This window comes from Thermothielavioides terrestris, chromosome 1 (assembly GCF_000226115.1).
Source record: "Thermothielavioides terrestris NRRL 8126 chromosome 1, complete sequence".
In the NCBI taxonomy this organism is placed as follows: domain Eukaryota; kingdom Fungi; phylum Ascomycota; class Sordariomycetes; order Sordariales; family Chaetomiaceae; genus Thermothielavioides; species Thermothielavioides terrestris.
The window spans coordinates 9946124-9965801 of record NC_016457.1 but is presented as its reverse complement, the minus strand read 5'-3'; the positions used below and the strand labels follow the sequence as shown (position 1 = coordinate 9965801).

At 47.7% G+C, this 19678-nt stretch overlaps 5 protein-coding genes across 5 annotated transcripts; 1 reads left to right on the top strand and 4 right to left on the bottom strand.

Moving 5' to 3' along the window:
- Positions 1-4294: 4294 nt before the first annotated feature.
- Positions 4295-6244, top strand: THITE_2038030 (uncharacterized protein; the record flags this gene model as incomplete). The annotated part of the gene is made up of 1 exon (XM_003651075.1): positions 4295-6244. The coding sequence occupies one exon, from the start codon at positions 4295-4297 to the stop codon at positions 6242-6244; it is 1950 nt and encodes a 649-aa protein (XP_003651123.1).
- Positions 6203-7431, bottom strand: THITE_164628 (uncharacterized protein). Its single transcript, XM_003651074.1, has one exon. It carries the CDS (start codon positions 7389-7391, stop codon positions 6498-6500), a length of 894 nt encoding a protein of 297 aa, XP_003651122.1. The 5' UTR covers positions 7392-7431; the 3' UTR covers positions 6203-6497.
- Positions 7432-7714: 283 nt separating this feature from the next.
- THITE_2040100 (uncharacterized protein) lies at positions 7715-8676 on the bottom strand (the record flags this gene model as incomplete). The annotated part of the gene is made up of 3 exons (XM_003651073.1): positions 7715-8047; positions 8123-8240; positions 8300-8676. 3 exons carry the CDS (start codon positions 8674-8676, stop codon positions 7715-7717), a joined length of 828 nt encoding a protein of 275 aa, XP_003651121.1.
- Positions 8677-9324: 648 nt separating this feature from the next.
- THITE_2111131 (uncharacterized protein) lies at positions 9325-10317 on the bottom strand. The gene is made up of 2 exons (XM_003651072.1): positions 9790-10317; positions 9325-9705 (listed from the first exon to the last, which is right to left on the bottom strand). The coding sequence occupies exons 1-2, from the start codon at positions 10134-10136 to the stop codon at positions 9582-9584; spliced, it is 471 nt and encodes a 156-aa protein (XP_003651120.1). The 5' UTR covers positions 10137-10317; the 3' UTR covers positions 9325-9581.
- Positions 10318-11938: 1621 nt separating this feature from the next.
- THITE_2111130 (uncharacterized protein) lies at positions 11939-12594 on the bottom strand. Its single transcript, XM_003651071.1, has 2 exons — positions 12227-12594; positions 11939-12060 (listed from the first exon to the last, which is right to left on the bottom strand). The coding sequence occupies exons 1-2, from the start codon at positions 12305-12307 to the stop codon at positions 11968-11970; spliced, it is 174 nt and encodes a 57-aa protein (XP_003651119.1). The 5' UTR covers positions 12308-12594; the 3' UTR covers positions 11939-11967.
- Positions 12595-19678: the final 7084 nt, after the last annotated feature.

Genomic DNA, 19678 nt, shown 5'->3' with positions numbered 1-19678 from the left:
GATCTTTACGTTTTAAAGGACAAACTTCTATAGACTATAACGACTAAGCTAAGGGATTAAGATAGCTATATTTAGAGTTTATTAAATCTATTCTAAGACTTTAGATTCTTAAAGAGCAAGCTAATCTATAGTTTAGTATTGGAAAATCCTAAATGCTTTATAAAGTTTAATCAAACCCTCTCTTAATACTATAAAACTAAAGGATTGACAATGCTAGAAGATCTATTTATTAGAGAAACCAATTATAAAGAACTTATCTTTAATAGTTTCTTAGAGAGCGTTAGAATCCCTTATATATTGTTAGCAAGTAGTAACGCCTTAACATTTTAAGTAGGAGTAGAATATAGTTATACCAACTTGAACCCTATATTTAGAGTAAAGATTTAAAAGGATCTAGGTATAGGTAAGCCTAGCTTGATATTACTAAAGGATAAAATCCTTATAAAGCTTAAGGTCAATCTAAGGACGTCTTATTAAATTAGTAGAATATATTAGTAAATAGAGGAAATAGAGTATAATAAAAAAGATATTTACAATAGTAAAGAAGAATATATATAGAGTTTAGAATTTATATTCTAAATTCGTATAGGGTTAAAAATGTTATTAGACCAATATAACTTCGCCTTATCCCACCTTTAGTAAACTTAATCGTATATAATTAGCTTTAATTGCATTTGGTCTATAAAGTTCTTAGGTATATATAGGTATATCTATATATTACCTAGGTATTCTAGGGATATACCTATTATTAGGGGCTTTTAACAGTCATTGTATAGTAGGGGTAGGCGTCGTAGAGTATCGCTAGGTACTATATAGTAGGGGTAAGCGTCGTGAGGTGTCACTAGGTACTATATAGTAGGGGTAGCCGTTGTAGAGTGTCGCTAAGTGCTATATAGTAGGGGTAGGCGTCGCGGGGTATTGCTAGGTGCTATATAGTAGAGGTAGGCGTCGTAGGGTGTCGCTAGGTACTATACAATAGGGGTAGACGTTGTAGAGTGTCGCTAGGTACTATGCAATAGGGGTAGGCGTCGCTAGGTAAGGAGGGTGCTCGCTAGGTAGGGAAGGTGCTCGCTAGGTAGGGAGGGTAATCACTAGGTAGGGAGGATGCTCGCTAGGTAAGAAAGGTGATTATAGGGTAGGGAGGGTACTTATAAAGTAGGGACAGTTATTGTAGAGGGTCAATAGTTATTATAGAGTAGGGACATTTATCTTAGGGTAAAGATAGTCATCCTAGAGGGTCGATAGTTATTAGAAGGTAGAGATAGTTATCGTAAGTTGTTGACAGTTATCGTTAGTATCTAAGGTATATTGCATTAGCGTTGAAATAACCCTTTGACAATTATATATCTATTACCCTAATTCATTGTCTCTATCCTAAATTTAAGCCTATATCTCTATACCTAATATATCTATCTCTAGAGGATCGATTCTAGCTCTTTATCTATAGTATTGTCCTCTAGCTCGTTATCATTGTTTATTAACACTGTTATTTAGCTTAATATAACCTCTATTATATATACTTTGATAGTCTCCTCTAAAATCTTCTTCTATATTTTATACTAGATTAACATCGTTATTATAGCTATAGTGAATATAAATAGCTAGGAATTACTAGTCTTCTTATACTCCTATTGCTCTTTAAGCTCCTTTATCTCTATTATCTAGTTAACATTGCTCTAGAGCTATAAAATATAAAGGAAACCTACTTTTAATAAATAAGCACTTAGGGCTATAACTAAAATAGAAGTAGTTGATATATAAGTTTTTACTATATTCGATCGACAATAGATAATAGATATAAATAGATTATAGGCTTTAATCTTTACTATATTATTAATAGTTGACAATTAGGTTATAATAATTAAAAAAAATAAATATTACTATTATAAAGGTATACTTAGATTAGTATAAATCCTACTTATATTCAACTTCTTCTTTACCTTTAAAGTATTTCCTAATAATAAAAAGGTGTTTAATATTCTAGAAATAAATTAGAAAATAGTCCTATAAAATTACTAATAATTTAAGATCTTCTATTTAATACTTCTCTAATAGCGCCTAGACGTTATTCTATTTAGACTAATATAGCTTATTTATAATCTATATTATAAGCTCTAGGGCCGTCTTATAGTTCTTATACTCGGTCTATATTAAGGTAAAGGGTATACTAGAAAACGTAAAGTCGTTAAGCTAAAGCGCTATAGTGACAGTTGATTGAGGTTAGATATTCTAATAGATAATGACTTAAAGGCGACAAAGGGAGACAATAAACGACTATAAAAACTATTAACAACCTATACTTAGAATATTCTAATAGTAGAGAATTAATATTAGACATTTATAATTAAACTCGATTAAGTGTAATTAAGGCTAGAAAGTATATAGCTAAATCGCTCTATCGGCTAGAGGGCTTAGTAGCGTAGGAAGAAAATGGGGCAAGGTAGCTAGTAGGTAGAGAGAATTTGTTTTCTATACTGGCTAGAGAAAATTTTAGGGTGGGGGCAGGGTTGATAGGTAGATTCTTGCAAATTGGTTGAGTGGTTTAGGTTTTCGAAGAGTCCAAGCTTGAAGCCTCCGTAGTGGAGGGCGCCCCTGCATCCACTAACTATAGCGCTCCAAACGTATCACTGTCCATTAACCCAAACCCGTTTGCAACTGACCGCTAGCCGAACAATCGCTATAGCAACCAGCTTACCCCGCTATAACCCGATTTTAAGAATCGCCCCTCGCTCTGTACAATCGCCCCTCGCTCTATACAATTAAAGATATTTGAGCTACCTTACACCTTGCTATACCTCTAGGAGCTATAGGCAGGGCGTATATAAGATATAGGCAAGGTGTACAAGTGTAGCTGCCGCAGGTAGGGTGTACAACTGTAGCTGCTATAGGCAGGATGCACAACTGTAGCTACCGTAGGCAGGATGCACAACTGTGGCTGCCGCAGGCAGGGTACGTAACTGTAGGTGCCGTAGGGTACGCAACTGTAGGTGCCGTAGGGTACGTACCTGTGAGTGCCACAGGGTGCGCAACTGCCCTGTAGGTGCCATAGCGTAAGGTACGTAACTGTGGGTGCCGCAGGGTACGCAACTGTAGGTGCCGCGGTATGTAACTGTGGGTGCCGTAGGGTGCGCAATTGCCCTGTGAGTGCTGTAGGGTACGCAACTGTGGGTGCCGCAGAGTACCTCAGGTACACAACTGTAGGTGCCGCAGAGTACCTTAGGTACACAACTGTAGGTGCCGCGGTACGTAACTGTAGGTGCCGCAGGGTGCGCAACTGCCCTGTAGGTGCCGTAGGGTACGCAACTATAGGTGCCGCAGGGTACGTAACTGTGGGTGCCGTAGTAGTGTGTAACTACTAAAGGTACGTACAAGCTATAGGTAGGTAAGCGGGAGCGATAGGCAGGGTAGGCAATGTTTTATTGCATATAGCGAAGAGCGATTTTGAAAGTAGGCCAGGTTTGTTTGTTTAGTTAGAGTTAGTTGCAAACGAGTGTCACGTTTATAGACAGTGATGCGTTTGGAGCGCCGTAACTAACTCACTAACACTAACGTTGATGTTTCGGGTTGCTTGAGTCCTGGCCCGCAAAAAATAACCAGACAGTCAAGCACCTCGGCCCCCTCTGTTTCTTCCCGCGACATGCTGAACGCACGCCCCTCAAGCCAGAAGCCTCGCCAAAGGCTCACGGATCTGCAGCCCATGAGGAAGTTGAGATTGGGCTCTGCCGTTTGGCGGCGAGCCGCGAGGCATCTATGTGGTGTTTCTGCAGAACAAGTCCAAAAACCTAAGGTACTTCTCGGACTGCAGAACACCAGCGGCCGCCGGGCTTCTCAGACTACTCAACTCTATTGGCGGGGAGTGAAGTCTCCTAGCAAGCAACTCGCTTCTGAAGAGAGCCAAGGCTCTCGTGAAGAAGGGCACATAGCTTCAAGGTTGCTATGGCCAAGGTGATCCATTGGCCGGCTGGTCCATCGGCGGGGGTGTCAGTTATCGGGGTGACCAAGCCTGATGGAGGCTTCGGCACCGCTCACCTGCACCCGCATGATGCAGCATCGCTCTGCAGGCAACTCGCATGAGCCTGCACCGCATCTGAGCGAGCTGCGCCACAAGCCCGACCGTCAGGCTGAACCCTCAGGCTGAAATGGCACAGCCCCGCCCTCTGGAAGCCCCTACGATGGAATAGTAATATAGGTATCTTTGCTTGCCGCATCCCATTGTCTCCTCCTTGGAAAGGTTGAGCAAAGACCCGTCATCAGTATGACAGCTACTAGTATGACGAACCTCGATCCAGCTCCGATGGCGGCATTCTCTTACGACAAGCTCAGGAGCGAGGATGGCGAGTTCCGACTCGTGCGTTTCAGCGATTCGGCGGCGTCTCCCGATGTAATCGAGCTGATCTTGGAGCGGGCATCACTCCACAACCCGCCCTCCTACTCGGCTCTCTCCTACCTCTGGGGGGAACCCACCAAGACGGAGACCATCCACGTCAACGGCTTGCCGTTGCCCATCACCCACAACCTGCACCAGGCCCTTCAGCATCTGCGCGCAGGAGAAGGCACACGGGAATGGCTCTGGATCGACGCCGTCTGCATCAACCAGGACGATGACGAGGAACGGTCCTGGCACGTCCCCCAGATGGGCACCATTTTCAGCCGAGCGTCCCTGGTGTACATATGGCTGGGGCCGGACAGCGACGACAGCGACCTGGTCATGCGGTTGGCCCAGCGCATTGGCCCAGACGCACACGAAGCCGGCGTTGCTGATCTCTGGTTCTGCTGGCCACCATTCAAGCTCCCCCGAAAAAAGCTGGAAAATGAGGAAAGGGCGAATTCTTTCCTGGCTCGAGCGCTCGGCGACGAAGAGCTGCGATCTCCCAGGCTTCTCGCTGCTGTTGAACCACTGCTGAGCCGAGCGAACTGGTGTCGCGCCTGGATTGTGCAGGAAATTGCGCTCGCACGAGACGGGCTCGTGTGCTGCGGCACCGAGCGCGTGTCTCTCAACGCTTTCGACGCCACCTTGTCGACCATCTTCTTCTGTAAGAATGGTGTCTTCGCGCTCCAGCACCCCCGATGGCGCGACTTCGGGTCCGGCTTGAGAAATAATAACATCTTCCGTGTGCGCGGCCTCATCGCCCGTCGCCAGCGGAGACGGGGCCACAAGGCTGGTCTACTAGAGTTCCTCATGTCCGACTTTGCATCGGCGAATCGTCGACCGTTCTACGTGGCTTCCGATCCACGAGACATCATCTTCGGGCTTCTCGGCGTTGCCGCTGACACAGAGCTCCTCGGCCTGCGTCCCGACTACACCCAGACCACAGCAGAGGTCTACGCAGCCGTCACGAGGGCCATATTGGAGCGCTGCCCCGACTACTCGTTGGACTACTGCACCTTTCCCAAAGACATCCAGGACCTGCCGTCCTGGGTACCCGACTGGCAGCGGATTGGCCGGTATGGGCTGGCGGACGGGTATAGATACCCGCTAAGCTACTCCTGCCGGTTCACGGGCTCCGGAGATCGGGTCCAGCCGTCGCCGCCGCCACCAGCCTCGTTTCCGGGTACCGTTGATGGCATCCCGTCGTGGCGTGTACTGCGGCAACGCGGATGCTTGGTCGACGTTGTGGCGGCTGTGTTCCAAGTCCGGGAAAGAAGACATGGCTGTGCTTTACCACTCTCGCATGCCCTTGACACGAAATGGAAGCTTAGAGCCCGTGTTCTCAACTCAATTCTCGAATTCGCCACCTCAGGACATCTCGCGCTCGACGGTGGCACCCCGGTAGAAACCGCGCTTTGGCGCACTCTCGTGGCCGACCAGCTCCAGGGCGAAAGATGCACGGCCGAGTACGACGCCCTCGCCGGCCGGATATTCCGTCTGCAGAAGATCCCTGTCGAGACTCTCACAAAAACACAACTAGCTTTCCTGTTTCCCCGCGGATATTTCGGCGATGACAAATTTAGATCCGCGAGCCAGGCCAACGTGGACGAAGCTTCGGAGCGTGTGCTGATCCAGGCTTCGGTCAAATGTCGCAGGCGGACGTTGTTCGCGACAGCAGGAGGCAAGCCTGGGCTAGGGCCCGAGAGCATGCAGACGGGTGACGTGGTGGCCATCTTGCTGGGCACGGCGGTGCCGATAGTATTGCGGCCGGTGGGAAACCACTTCACGTATGTGGGTGAGGCGTATGTGCACGGAATCATGTACGGGGAATTCATGAGGGGAGATCCGCCCGAGCAAGATTTCGATATTGCCTGACGATCAATGAGTCTCTGAGCCTGAGCTACCACGACAAGGTCAGTACGTAGAAGTACAGTAATGAGCTGGATTTTCGCCATCGGCACACACTTGAAGTCCAACGCTCGCACTTGTTTTGCGCCCAGCGCTTTCTTGAAGTAGCGTTCAAGCCCCCATGCGTAAACGGCCTCGGCACCAACAACCGTCGCCCAGTCTGACATAGAATTCTACGGGTGAAGTGATTACAGTAACCAAAGTACCTAGGTAGCCATTCTCACCAGGCTATTCCAAGCATCGCCATCGCTCCAACCCCAAAGAGAACCGCCCCCGTGGTGCCTGGCATTCCTCCCGCTCCACCTGTGGAAGTCGTAGCCGCCGGGCCGGGAGCCGTTGGGGTCGGCGTCGTCACCTCGGACCCGGCCCCGCCCCCAGCCCCGGACGCGTTCCCTGTCGAGGAGACTGCCGCCGCGCCGCTGGTCGTCGCCGTCGTGGTGGCAGCAGCCGCCGCCGCGCCAGCCCAGATAGTCGTCTGACTCGCCGGGCACTTATCCTCGGCCAGCCGGCTGCTCTGTAGTGCGACATAGCTGCTGGCGTCGATGGTGTAGTAGTGCGCCGCGCTGATCTTGTCCACCCCGGCCGTCACGACGACGGGCAGCTGGTGCGCCGCGACGTAGCAGTTGTCGTACGCGGCCGTCTCGGTGCGCGTCGTCGTCGACGAGGAGGAGGAGCCGCCGCCGCCGACGGCGACGATGGTCTTGGTGCAGCTGGCCGTGAGCGTGGGGTCGTTGCCGCCCAGCTCGCACACCCACGTCGTCGTGCTGTCGTCGGCGCCGTACGTGGTCGTGCCGCCGAACACGGAGCCCTGCGTGTGGTACACCTGCGCCGGGTAGATCCCGGCCGCCCGGCACGCGTCGTTGTCGGGCGACGCCGCCGTCGGGCAGGCCAGCCGCAGCGTCGTGACCGGGTGCGTGTTCGCGCCCGTGCCAACCGTGTTGACGGCCACGGCCGAGGCCTCGAGCGAGCGCGGCTCCGAGTCCAGAAGGAAGAACGAGAGGAGGCCGGTCGTCTGTGCTGCTGCTGCTGCGGCTACGGCTGCTGCTGGCGCCAGCACGAGGCCCGCGGCGAGCATGAGGCCTGCCGAGGCGGAGGCGTGGATGTTGGTTCTCATGGCGGGCTTCTTGCCAGTCAGGCGGTTGTCAGGACGGAGCTTGATCCGCTCGTCCCGCGGCGGTTGTTTGGACGCGAGGCCGATTCTTATAACCGGCGCGACCCGTGGTGGGAAATTAGGAGTGCAACGCAAGAGTCTTGGAAGTCTTGGCTTGCTGACCAACAGGAGGCGCAATTGATTACTCTGGAAGAATAAAAACGCTTTTGCTGCATACTCCGAAGACGCTGTTGCAAGCGGGAGACAAACACGGCCTCCTCCGTGAGGCCAGCCCAAGTTCCCCTTACCGATTCTCAAGTCCATCCATGTAGGTTCCCCAAACCACCTCACTGATCTGGATCCAACTCATTCACGTACAGCGGGTTGACCTGGACCTCCCGAACCCACAGCGCCCACGGCTTGTCCACGATGCCCCTCTCCGTCTGCCAGCTGTCATAGATCTGCCTCGGCGTGAGGTACGCGATCCCATCCCTGCCCTGCGCCGCCTGCCCGGTGTAGGCGTGCTGCAGCATGAGCGCGCTGGCCTCAATCTTGGCATTGGTCAGCGCGAAGATGCCTTCGTATGTGGCCATCTTGACGTCCGTCGCGACGGCAGCGAAGCCGTGCGAGCGCATGAGGACTACGTTGTGGCGAGGGTAGGTGTTGCTGTTGCTGCTGGTCTCGGGGCGGCTGGCGAAGTGGCCGCCGCCTCCTCGGGTGTCGTTGTCGGTGAAGTCCGAAGGGGAGTCGTCGACATCGAATTCTGCCGCGAGCGCGGCGCCTAGACGCTGGTTGCGCACTAGGAAGTCTTGGGTGTCGTTCGGACGGTAAAACTTGGTGATGTCAAAGTTGGGTACTTCCTCGCCTATGATTCTGTCAGTAAGAGTCCAGTCCCTGGCGATACGGAAAGACATCAACACATGCCTAGGAACGGCGACATGTGGGTCGCCGCGCGCAATGGGACACGGCTAATGCTGTAAGCGACCATCTCCTCGGCATGGCCGTGCAACACCACGTTCACATCGGGGTAACGCTTGAGGGTCTCGCCGTGGATGAAGCGCTCCACGGTGTCCTTGGCGTCGGGGTTGCCAGGGCGGGCACGCTCCGAGTCCGAGACGCGATACTCGCCGATGTCGTCGAGTCCCGAGACCAAGGCCGGTGCCATCTGGTAGATCGTGAAGAACGTCGCCGGGTTGTCCGGGTTTCGCACCGACAGGTGGCCGTAGCCATCCAGCACCCCGTGGTAGTGGAGGATGTGCAGGGCGTGGATGTAGGTTGCTAGTAACTGGGTAATGTTTGCCGGTTTCATCGCGACGCAGCGCCTCAGCCTGACGGTGGCCTTCATGTAAGTTAGGTATGCAATTGTTCAGCGATGGAGACTTCCCGTTGATGGTGCCGGTTAGCGGGTGAGCAGCGCGGAGAAAGGGAAGGCACACCTGGCGAGGCGACTAACCGAACGTGAGTAGGACCAAGGGCACGCCGCACAGCTGCGGAAATCCCCTCTGGCTTCTTGTTTGACTGAATATGGGGGTTGCAACGGAGGACGACGGTGTTGCACATTGGCTACGAACGCGACCCGATGATGGCAACCAGTCCTGTTTTACTCAAGGTAATGGCAGCTTAGGTATAGGACAGCTGATCAGAAAGGTATTGCCGAAATGCTCGCAACTTTCTTGAGTTGACCGTTCAACTACCGCTTGATGTTTCCCCAGCGGATCTCCGTGGTAGGACACCTGCGCTGGGCCGAGACACACAGCAGCACCGAAAACAGGACCTTCACAAACCAAGACTAGCGAGCTGGCTCAAGCTTGATGATGTCCGATGTTGCGATGGAGACGAATCGTCATAGTCCGAACTCCCTTTTAGGACATCTGGCCGAAAGCGAGCCAGTGACCGACTCAGCCGAGATGGGAGGCATCAGATCATCCTTCTGAAAGACGGGAGGCCTGGGCGGGTCCGAAGGACGAAATAATAGGCGGCGATTGTTTGTGTATAAACACTACAAGGGAATGACTCAAAAACATAACAGCCATTCTGGGAGATATAAACCGTTCCAATCATTCCTCCTTCCCCCCTTGCCATCTCCTAACCCCTTTTCCACTCCGCCAAGCGTCCACCGCACAACATGCACCAACGACGTCTCACACCCAAGGTTCAACGGCTACCCCGACGTTGCTTCTTTCACCCGCCCTAGGAAAGGTCGGCGCAGTAAAATCATCGGGCAGCCGGCTGCGACCAGGTGCGGTCCTTGGACGCTGGCTCAGCAGGGGGATTCCGCCGCCGCATGAACAGGTACAGGCCGCCCAGGCCGAGGGCGCCGAGGCCGATGTATCGGTACCTGCCGGAGTCACATATCCCGCGTTAGTTGCCGTCCCCGGTTTGCCAACATATCACACCGTCCGACCGTGAAAGAGAGACATACATGGCGTTGGAATCCGTGTAGCCCATCTCCTTGCCCATCCTCTGGGCGCCGGCCATGCCGGCGGCCGTGGACGACGCCTTGGGGTAGTGCGGCATGGCCGAGTGCAGGTCCAGGCCGGACTGCTCCAGCGGCGTCTTCTGGTGGCTGGCCTGGCCGTCCGAGGGGTAGTCGAAGACGACGTCGATGTCCTCGACCGGGATGCCGCCGCGCGCGTCGCTGGGCGGGTACCGGTTCGTCGGCGTCGCCCAGGGCCGGGCGGCCGTCGTCGAGAGGCACCGGCTCGTTGGCCATCTGATGAGGGCCGGGCGGATCCGGAGAGCAGTGCCGATTCGTTTTGGGATGAGCATGATGGCGGTGGATGAAGGGGAGTAACTTGCGCGGCTTGTTTGATGACAATGTCGATGTCGGGGCTGTGATGCTAGGGAGACACAAGGGAGCACAGCAGGCACTCAAGATGGTGTGATGCTCACTCTCCGCGCTTGGGGCGCCCACCCCGCGGAGTCTTTATGTCCATGACGTATGGCTGACAAGAACAGCGGAGAGTGATAGTCGGGGCTTCCACCTGACACCGGCTGCGAAAGCATGGGCCAATCGCCACCACATTGGATGGCACTCTTCGGGACGACTCAGAAGCTGTGGGTTGACTGGAGGGAGTGTGCGAACAAACGGCTGTTCTAGACCGTGCTGGCCGTCAGCCTGGTACTGTGGTATGCCACGCATCGCCACCATCCTGTCCATCACACCACCCATACAGAATGCAAGCACGACGGCGACTCTAACAATTGCCAATTAACCATGCTCCTGCCAGCGCTGTCGAATTTCCGCCTGGCAGACCACCAATATATGTTGGACCCTAGAATTCCCTCACTTCGATGCTGCAAAAAAAGATCTGCCGAAAACGAGCTCCGGATCTTAGACCTGGAAGGGAGACAGGCAGCAAAGGCAGACCGCCATGCGATGACCTATATACCTTATACATACTACATACAGCATAGCACAGAGAATGACAAGGTTAGGCATGCTTGAGCTCCGTAGACCGTGCATGCTGTGCCAGCTCTTGATGTCTTGGTGGTTAGCCCCATCCCATCCCTGGCGAGGAGGGCATTTCAGTGAAGAGTTGCTGAGAACACCTGCCAGCCCGAGTCACTCGTGGCATTTCAATGCGCAAACCGCAAGTCCCCGAGAGGCCTCAGGCTTTCGAGGGATAGCCGGTAGTTAAAGGCTGTCTCCTAACAGCGCCCCTAACGTGTCATCATTAACTTTTTTCTCTTGTCAATAATATTTTCTGTGTAGCACCTACTTGGTTAACTAATAACTAATAAATAGCTGAGGCTTGCATTAGTAGCGCTCTTGTGTGAAGCCATTTCCACTCTCGTTTCCCTGGCCCGCCGTTGATTCGTCTGATGGGCGCCGTCTGATAATCCTTGCCCCACACGTGTTTGCGGAAAGACAGCCGACTTGATGGGGCCAAGGCAAGGGGCTGGGCTCCGCTGGGGCACGCGAAACGGTGGACGTTAAAGAGGTCCCACCAAGACTAATTTCGGCCAATTGTCGGCAATGTTTTTACAACGTTTTTACGTAGCCACGATCGCCAAGGCGTTTACACTATCGCCAAGCGGTTAGTTCGCTAGGGGTATAGGGGGCGACGCTAGCCCCCCGCTAGTTAGGATTTAGGTTAAGGATAGGATATAGGTTATAGTTAGGGTACGGGTTATCCTTGTTTTTTTTTTTTTCGATTTGGTTGAGGTATTGTAAAGTTGTTGTTGTTGCAAGTCTTTGCGATTTTACATTGTTGATGTTCGAAGTCGTGGCGGCCCCGCTCACCCTTGGCGATTTGTAATTACTTGTACGCGGTAGTCTCCGAAATTAGGCTTGGCGGGACCTCTTTAACGACGACCCGGGAAACGCCAAAGCGTCGCACGGAGACAGACAAGCGGAGGTTCACTTTGTTGCAGCAAGTCCGACAACTCTCAGCATGGACGGGAAGGAAGCATGTAGCATTCCAGATTCGCGGGACTCATAAATTCAGCGCCTGAGAACTGAAAGAATCGACCGTTCCTCCTCGGCTCGAATCAACTCGTCAAATCCCCACGCATCACTCCCCACCCTTCGGCCCCACCCGGCAATGGTGCACCCCGAGTGGGGATCCATCGCAAGTCCCGGTGTGCGCCGGTCCGTTTAGCAGCACGACTCCTCGCAGCCGCAGCAGCAGCACTCGCAGGCGGCCTCCTCACCACCGCGCAGGGTCATCTGGGGCTGAGGCTCAGAGGTCTGTGGTTTTTGCGATGGACGTTTCAATCAGCATTTATTTCGCCCGTCGTGTCAGGTGCGCAAGTGCAGGTGCAGGGAGAGGAAACCGTCTCCGGGCCGCCCGGGCGGAGGACAGCACAGAGAGGGCAGGAAGGAGGGAAAACAAGAGGAAAGGTGGTGAACGAACCGGCTGCTGGACCACGACAGCGTTGGCGCCGACGGCCTCCATGGGGAGCTGCTGCTCGGGAGCTTGGGCAGTAGCAGGCATTTTGTTGGCTGGTCGGTCTTGTGTAGTTAAAAGACTGCAAAGCCAAGAACTGTTGCGATCGGAGGCTTGGGTGTTGTGCTCGAGAAGAAGCTTCAAGAGAGTGGGAATGGTTGGAGAGCCAAGGAGCCAAGAAGCCAAGAGGAAGAGGCGGGCGGCGGGGAGAAAGCTTGTTGACCGCCTCTTTTAAAGACCCGCCCGACCGCCAGCAGGGGCAGGTCAGCTCTGAAACGCAGTGCCGCTCCTGCCAACACAGTGAACAACCCAGGAGGGCCGGGGACGAGTGAGTTGGCGTTAGTAAGTGAGGGAGCCAGCTGATGCACTCGTATCGATTGGAGGCCGCCGATCAGCGCCGCACAGTGCCTACAGGGGTTCAGATGGTGCCCCTCTTCTCCCGGTTATGGCTAAAGAGGTCCCGCCAAGCCTAATTTCCGGCCCCTATCAACGCCACCCCCCCACTACAACTCGATATACTATAGCAATACCGGCAGGGGGTCTTCGCGTATATTCTAGAGTATAGCGCGCTTAAAGGTAGGTAATAGCGCGCTTACGCTATAGGCTAGCTATAGGCCATTGCCGTATTTACGCTATATTAGTTAAGTCTACGTAGTAGGTGATATAACCTACCTTAGAGCTACTACTATCTTGCTATATAAGAACAGGTTATATATAGAGGCTATAGCTAGGCTAAGGAAGTATAAGATTGTATTTGACTTAGGTAGAGCTTAGCGAGCTACTAGGCAATGGTAGAAATATATTAAAATAAAAGAATTAAACTTAAGTATCTACCTTACCTTTATCTTTACCTTTATCTTTATTACCCTTTCTACTTTAAATTTCCCTATACTATATTAATTAGCTACTAGCTAGCTATAAAGTAGAAGTATAGTACATTTATAATATTTTGCTTAATATTTATAAGGTACCTATATATAACGTGCTAGCCTTATAGCGTCTACAGATAAGCGTACAATATTCCATTCAACTACCTTAAGGAGAGAAAAGGAGAAGTATAGGCTACGGTTCTTACGTACAGAGTTTTCAGGGGCTCACGTACAAGGGGCTTAGGCCGATATTATTCTAGGCGCAAAGCAGGTCCACCTCAAGCCTATGGCAAGCCCGTCATAGGACCACTATAGATCCTAGGCGTAGCCCTATATACCTAGCCCGGATATAGCCCAGTCTATAACATACCCCCCCCTTCCTAGATAAGGAGCTAATTTAGGGCATATATAGCGTAGCGCTAGACGTAGATCTAGCGTAGTATAGGGTCGATCATAGTAAACGCTAGTATCTAACCTAATATTTAGGTAGCTCAGTACTATTGCCTATAATCCTACTACCTAGCTATAGGTTATTTATTTACCTTACTCTTATAGGACGCTAATTAGCCCCTTCCTTGCCCTACGCTCTTCTCCACGATAGCCGTATCGTATAAGGTATACCCGCTAATCAGGTACAATAGGCCCCCTACCCATTGCCAATAAAACCCCTCCCCTTATACGAACTCACTCTCTACGTTCTCTTCTCGTCTCTAGCGTATACCTTCTCCCTACTCCTACGACTTTATCTTCCTCCTACTTGCGTATCGACATTTCTCTCTTCATCCTACTTCGTATACGTTCCTCGTCTATTGTACTTCTATCCTATATATATCTTCCGCCTTTCGCGTTTTTTCTTACTTCCTATTCGCTCTATCGAACGTTTACTTTATACATTGTCGACCTCTTCTTATATAAGCTATATAGTCGTCTAGCGTCTATACTCCTATTGTATTGGCTCTATCGTCGTTATTATATATCTAACCACTTTACTAACTGTATCTACTATATTTCTATTTTACATTCAACTTATCCTATAATCCTTCCTCTTTACATTTGCTTAGTTCCCTAGCTGCCTCCTCTATATATATAGCTTATATATATTCTATCTACTCGCTACGCCCTCTATAGTAGCTTCCTATTTCCTTTGTAATTCCAATATATTCTCGAAACTTATTTACTATAATATCGATAGCAATCGCTTCTCTTAGAGATAGTAGTGAAGGACGTTGTCCTAGAGAGGACGACAACCAAGATCATAATGTATATTACCCTATATTAGGCCTACTCTAGCCCTAGACTAGAAGCTAATAGCGTCCTAGACAAAACTACAACAACTATAGTAACTCCTCTCGTTATACCATTAGTAGCTATATTATAGAAAGAGATTTTAATAATAAAGATAACGCTCTCCTAGAGAAGGAGGGAGATATCTACCTCAATTATATTAAATAGCTTCTTCGTAGTAACTTAGTAGATTATATTCAAAGCTAGGGAGAAAGCTACTTAGAATATACTAAAGCCTATACTAAGTGCCATTAAGATCTAGTACTCTAGGCGATAAACGCCTCTCTATACGCTAATCTAAAACGTTTAGTTAAGTTTTATACCGACAACTAAGCTATCGCCAAGCCTACCTAGAAGAAGACTAAGACTAAGCTAGCCTATTATACTATTTTAATATTACAATTTAGTACTTTCGTATATAGCTTCTATAACGCAATTAGTATAGCTCTATAGTATTGGTCTCTAGTACGCTCTACCTTTGTACCTAATATACTTCTAGCCCCCCCTTCATCTTCTTCAACCCTAGGCTAGCGAAGAGCCCTAGTTCTATACTAGGCTCCTTAGGACAACCTCGCTATATAGCATTATAGCTACCTAATTAAATATATAGTACAACATCTCGATTCCTCCTAGCAAGAGAATCAGTATATCGTAGAGGCTATTTATACTATAGTATAGTCTTAGGCAACCGTCCTAGAGACGAATTTACGCTTTGTAGACTATATTATTGCGTTTACTGCCCCCTCGTCTATCTATACCCCTTAGGGGTCCTACCTCTACCACTCTCCCTATATACGTTTCTCCACCTATAATCTACACTATAGTCGACGCCCTTCCTCCCTAGTAGAGGATGTACTATACGCCTATCAAACGTATATATAGCCCTCGCCTTAGACCCTTTATATCGCTACTCTACCCTTTTGTACGCCTGCTCCGCCTATATACCTGTTCAAAGATAAGGAAGAGATCATCGACATAGGTCCCGTTATAGACCTTAAATAAGTAACGCCACTAGTACGTCCTATTGTTTTTTTATATATAGTTCTATTCTATTTAGGTTTAGGAGGATAACTAGACTCAGATATATTATAGTTTTTCTACGCCTATATAGTTATATTTGTCTAAATAGCTAGTCTTTATAGGGTAGTCTATATATAAATACAACGTTTCCCCTTCCTCCTCTAATTCAATACTAGCCTATTATTATATTATATATCTCTCTACTCCTATTTAAACTCGTTGAGTATAGCAGTTTCTAGGAAGTTCTTTAAAGGCTTCTATATTAGTTTATTATAACCTACCTACTTAATATATATATTGTAGTTGTTCCTTCTCCCTCTTATATTCTAAGCTTTAAAGATCGCCTCTACCCTATATTCCTATTAGGGAATACCCTCCTCCAATATAACCTATATAGGGTCTAGTCTCTTATTTATAACTTTCTATAAAGGGAGTAAGTCGGAAGCCATTTGCTCAACTAAGTTAATATAGAAGGTTGGGTATAGACCATTTAGTACATCGAACATTATCGTTAGCAAAGTTAGCACCGCGACTACCTTATACTTAGTATTCAGTTAGTCAAGCTTTTTACTAAGGCGGTTCATCTTTATATTATATAGAAAGAGCTATACCTCGTCCTTTACCTAGAACCTCTTAGCTAAGCGGCGAGAGCGGTTTATATTTGTCTACTACCGCTATTATATATATACAATAGCTACTTAGGTCTACTCTATCCCCTCCTTCAAGTGATAGAGGAACTTAGCGACGCGACCTTCTAGGGATACCACAAGTATCGTCGAGATTATAATAAGCTATATAAGGCTTATATCGAACCTATAGAGAAGGTAGTTCGAGCTTACTCCGGTTATAGACGAGTCTTTATTATTGAGTACAAACTAGTAGACTAGGAGATATTTAGGCTAGTTGTACTATATAAAGGAGACGAAGATCCAAAGGATTATCTATACCTCTTAGTTGACTTGCTCTATCTCTTTATCTATCTAGGGATAGTAAGAAGTCGATAGGAGCTGCTCTACCCCTACCGCCTTATACAACGTAGTCTAGAACCTATTTAGCTAATCCGACCTACGGTCGGTTATAATTTAGGTTAGGAACCTATAGAAACGCTACTATACGTTATAGAATCGAAGGGTATACTCTTCTACTCCTATCGAGTATATTGCTTCGAGCTATATATATTTAGAGAGACGGTCGATAATTACTATAAGGTAGCTAGACACTCTTTTATCTTTTATAGGGAGGTTCGTTATAAAGTCAATAGAGATCTGTTTCTAAAAGCGATTAGGGATAGGCAAAGGCTATAGAAGCCTTTGACGTAATTGTCGAAAGATCTTACTTCGATAGCACTGATTATAGTTCCTAATGAACCGCTTTATATTAGACGATATAAAGTCCTAGTAGTAATCTCTCTAGAGCATTTTAAATAGCCTATTGTACCTTAGGTATCCTAATATAGCCAAGTTATAAATCTACTAGATAATTATAGTGGTTAGAGGCTTCTATATAGAAAGCTAGAGATAGCTATAGAACTAGAGTACGCTTTGTATATTAAAGGAGTAGTCTACGATCTAGGTCTACGCTATATTCGCCTCTTTAAGAAACTTCTAAGCTTTATTATAGATAGCTTAGAGCTAGTAAATATAGTACTCGTCTCTAGTAACACCTTTGTTCTATAGGGTAGCGAGCTACTTATCCTCGAAGAGCGTTTCTCCTATAAGTAGCCTAGCCTCCTCCTATACGCTAGTCTAATATACCTTGATCAAGGGAAGTAGCTAGGCGATATATTAGTTGTCTTTAGGCTCGTCCTATTCGCGCTAGGAGAGCGTATTAGGGCGTAAGGCCTAGGATCCTAGCTAATACTTTAGCTCGAAGTTGAATAAGGAGAGTGTCTCCGCCTATTTGGCCTATCGTTCGCTAATTAGATATAGCTAAGTGAAGTACTTAAGATTCTTATAGTCGGTTAGGATAGTGAAGGAGGCTACTACACTTCGAAGCTTTGTCGACTAGGCTTTAAAGTATAAGATAATAGCTAATAGCTCTTTGTTATAGATAGTATAGTTGTATTTAATAGAGCTTAGTTTTATAGAGTAGTAGGCTATAGGGTAAAGGACCCTATCCTCCTTCTACTAAGACAAGTACCTACTAAATACTATACTAGAATAGTCCGCTTCTATAATCGTCTCTCTCTTAGGATCCTACTAAGCAAGGATCAGCTTTAATATAAACGTAGCCTTAAGTATATCGAAGGCCTCCTATTCCTCCTTGCCCTAGTAGAATAGGACATTTTTATAGGTAAAACATATTAATAGAGCTATCTTCTTAGAGAAGTTGGAGATAAAGTCGCGATAGAAGTTAATGAACCTAAGGAAGCTCTATACTCCTTAGACTCTATAGGGTACCTCCTACTTATAGATAGCCTTAATCTTCTTAGGGTTAGGACGGATATAGACTCCTACTTCTACAATATACCCTAGGTACTTAACTTCCTTCACTATAAATATATACTTCTTAAGGTCTAGGTTAAAGCCTATATCTCTTAGCCTCCGGAGGACCTTATATACCTTCCTTATATAGTTCTTCTAGCTTCTACTTAAGTATACTAAGATATCGTCAAGGTATATCGTTATATAGTCCCCTAGCGTTAAGCTAAAGGCGTTGTTGATATATCTTTAGAACGTTATAGAAGTATCTATAAGCCTAAAGGGGTAGACTAGCCATTCGAATAGCCTAAACCTTATATAAAATACTATAAAGTACTTATCCCCCTTAGCTATCTAGATACAATAGAAGGTAGCTCTAACGTCTAGCTTTATAAGCTATTTAGCCCTAGCTAGGGACTAGAGAGTCTCTTTAATCAAAGAGAACAAGTACCGGTCTTATTTAGTAATCTTATTTAGAGCCTAATAATCTATATAGAACCTCTATCCCCCTCCTAGCTTCTTTATAAAAAGGACTAAGGTAGCCGCTGATAAGGAGCTTACCTAGATCTATCCCTTGTCCATTAGGTCTACGACCTACTTCTAAATCTCTAGGAGATAGTCCTTTAGTATATTGTATAAAGGTCCCTATAGAAGCTTAGGAGGTTTCTTATCTAGGCCCGTCTTAAGACGGATATAATAGTTGGCCTTCCTTCGATAGAGAGGTAGACCATTCGCCTTTTCTTTGTCGAAGAGGTCAGCGAAGTCTCGTAGCTCCTCTAGTAGAGCGATCTTCGGGTCTAGGTCGACGTTAGGCTAGAAGACGGCCGCCCTTAGTATAGTAGTCATCTCATGGATACTAGTAACGAGGAACATATCTTAAGCTCCTTTAGACTTTTTCTTTTATACCCTATAGGCTAAGCCTATAAATACTACGCCTATAATTAGGGTAGTATTGGTTTCTTTCTACTACAAGGAGTACTTATATACCTATAGACTGCTTTGTAAATTAATAGTAAAGACCCCGTTAGCTAGGTCTAGTACAATCCTATAATAGTTCATCTAGGGGAGCTCTAAAATAACGTTATAAACTAGTCCTAGGACTATATAGAATATAGCAATATTAATCTACCTATCGATATCTATTACAACCTAGGCAATATATATAATTTTCTTTGTAATTTACACCCCTTTAACTACAATGCCTAGGGTATAGGGAGTTAGTAGACTTATTTACTTAATCTCTAACCGCTAATATACTCTTTCGTTAATAGCTCTATAGCTCTAGCACCTACTATCTACTTATATATTTATAAAACTAGAGGAGTTTAGGAAAATAGAGATTAGAAAAGGTAGCTTATCTATTCTCTCTCTAATCTCTATAAACTCGTTCTATAAACGGCTAAGTCCTTTCGGCCCCTATATAAGACTTTGTATAGGGGCTACTCTTTTCTCTCCTCCTCTTTAGAGGAGGAGTCCTCCTCTACCTATTCCTTAGCCTCTAGTTTATTAATATCGACCTAAGGAGCTAGCCTCTTAGCTAAGGCAAAGGGATAAGCGGCTACGAAATGACCCTAGCGCCTACAACGGATATAGGCTCTAGCCTATTAATATACTATATATACTTCGTCGTTTATCTACTTCGCCTATAGTACGTTCACGCTTCGCTTTCCTCTATTCTACTACTACTTTCCTCTATAGCCCCTATTAGCTCCCCCCTAAGCGAGGGCAATATAGGCTACGTTAATCCCGGTCATTGGTATATCTCTGTCTATATCCTTCTCTATATCTATATTAGGCCTAGGTCACTTACCCTAGGACCACTAATG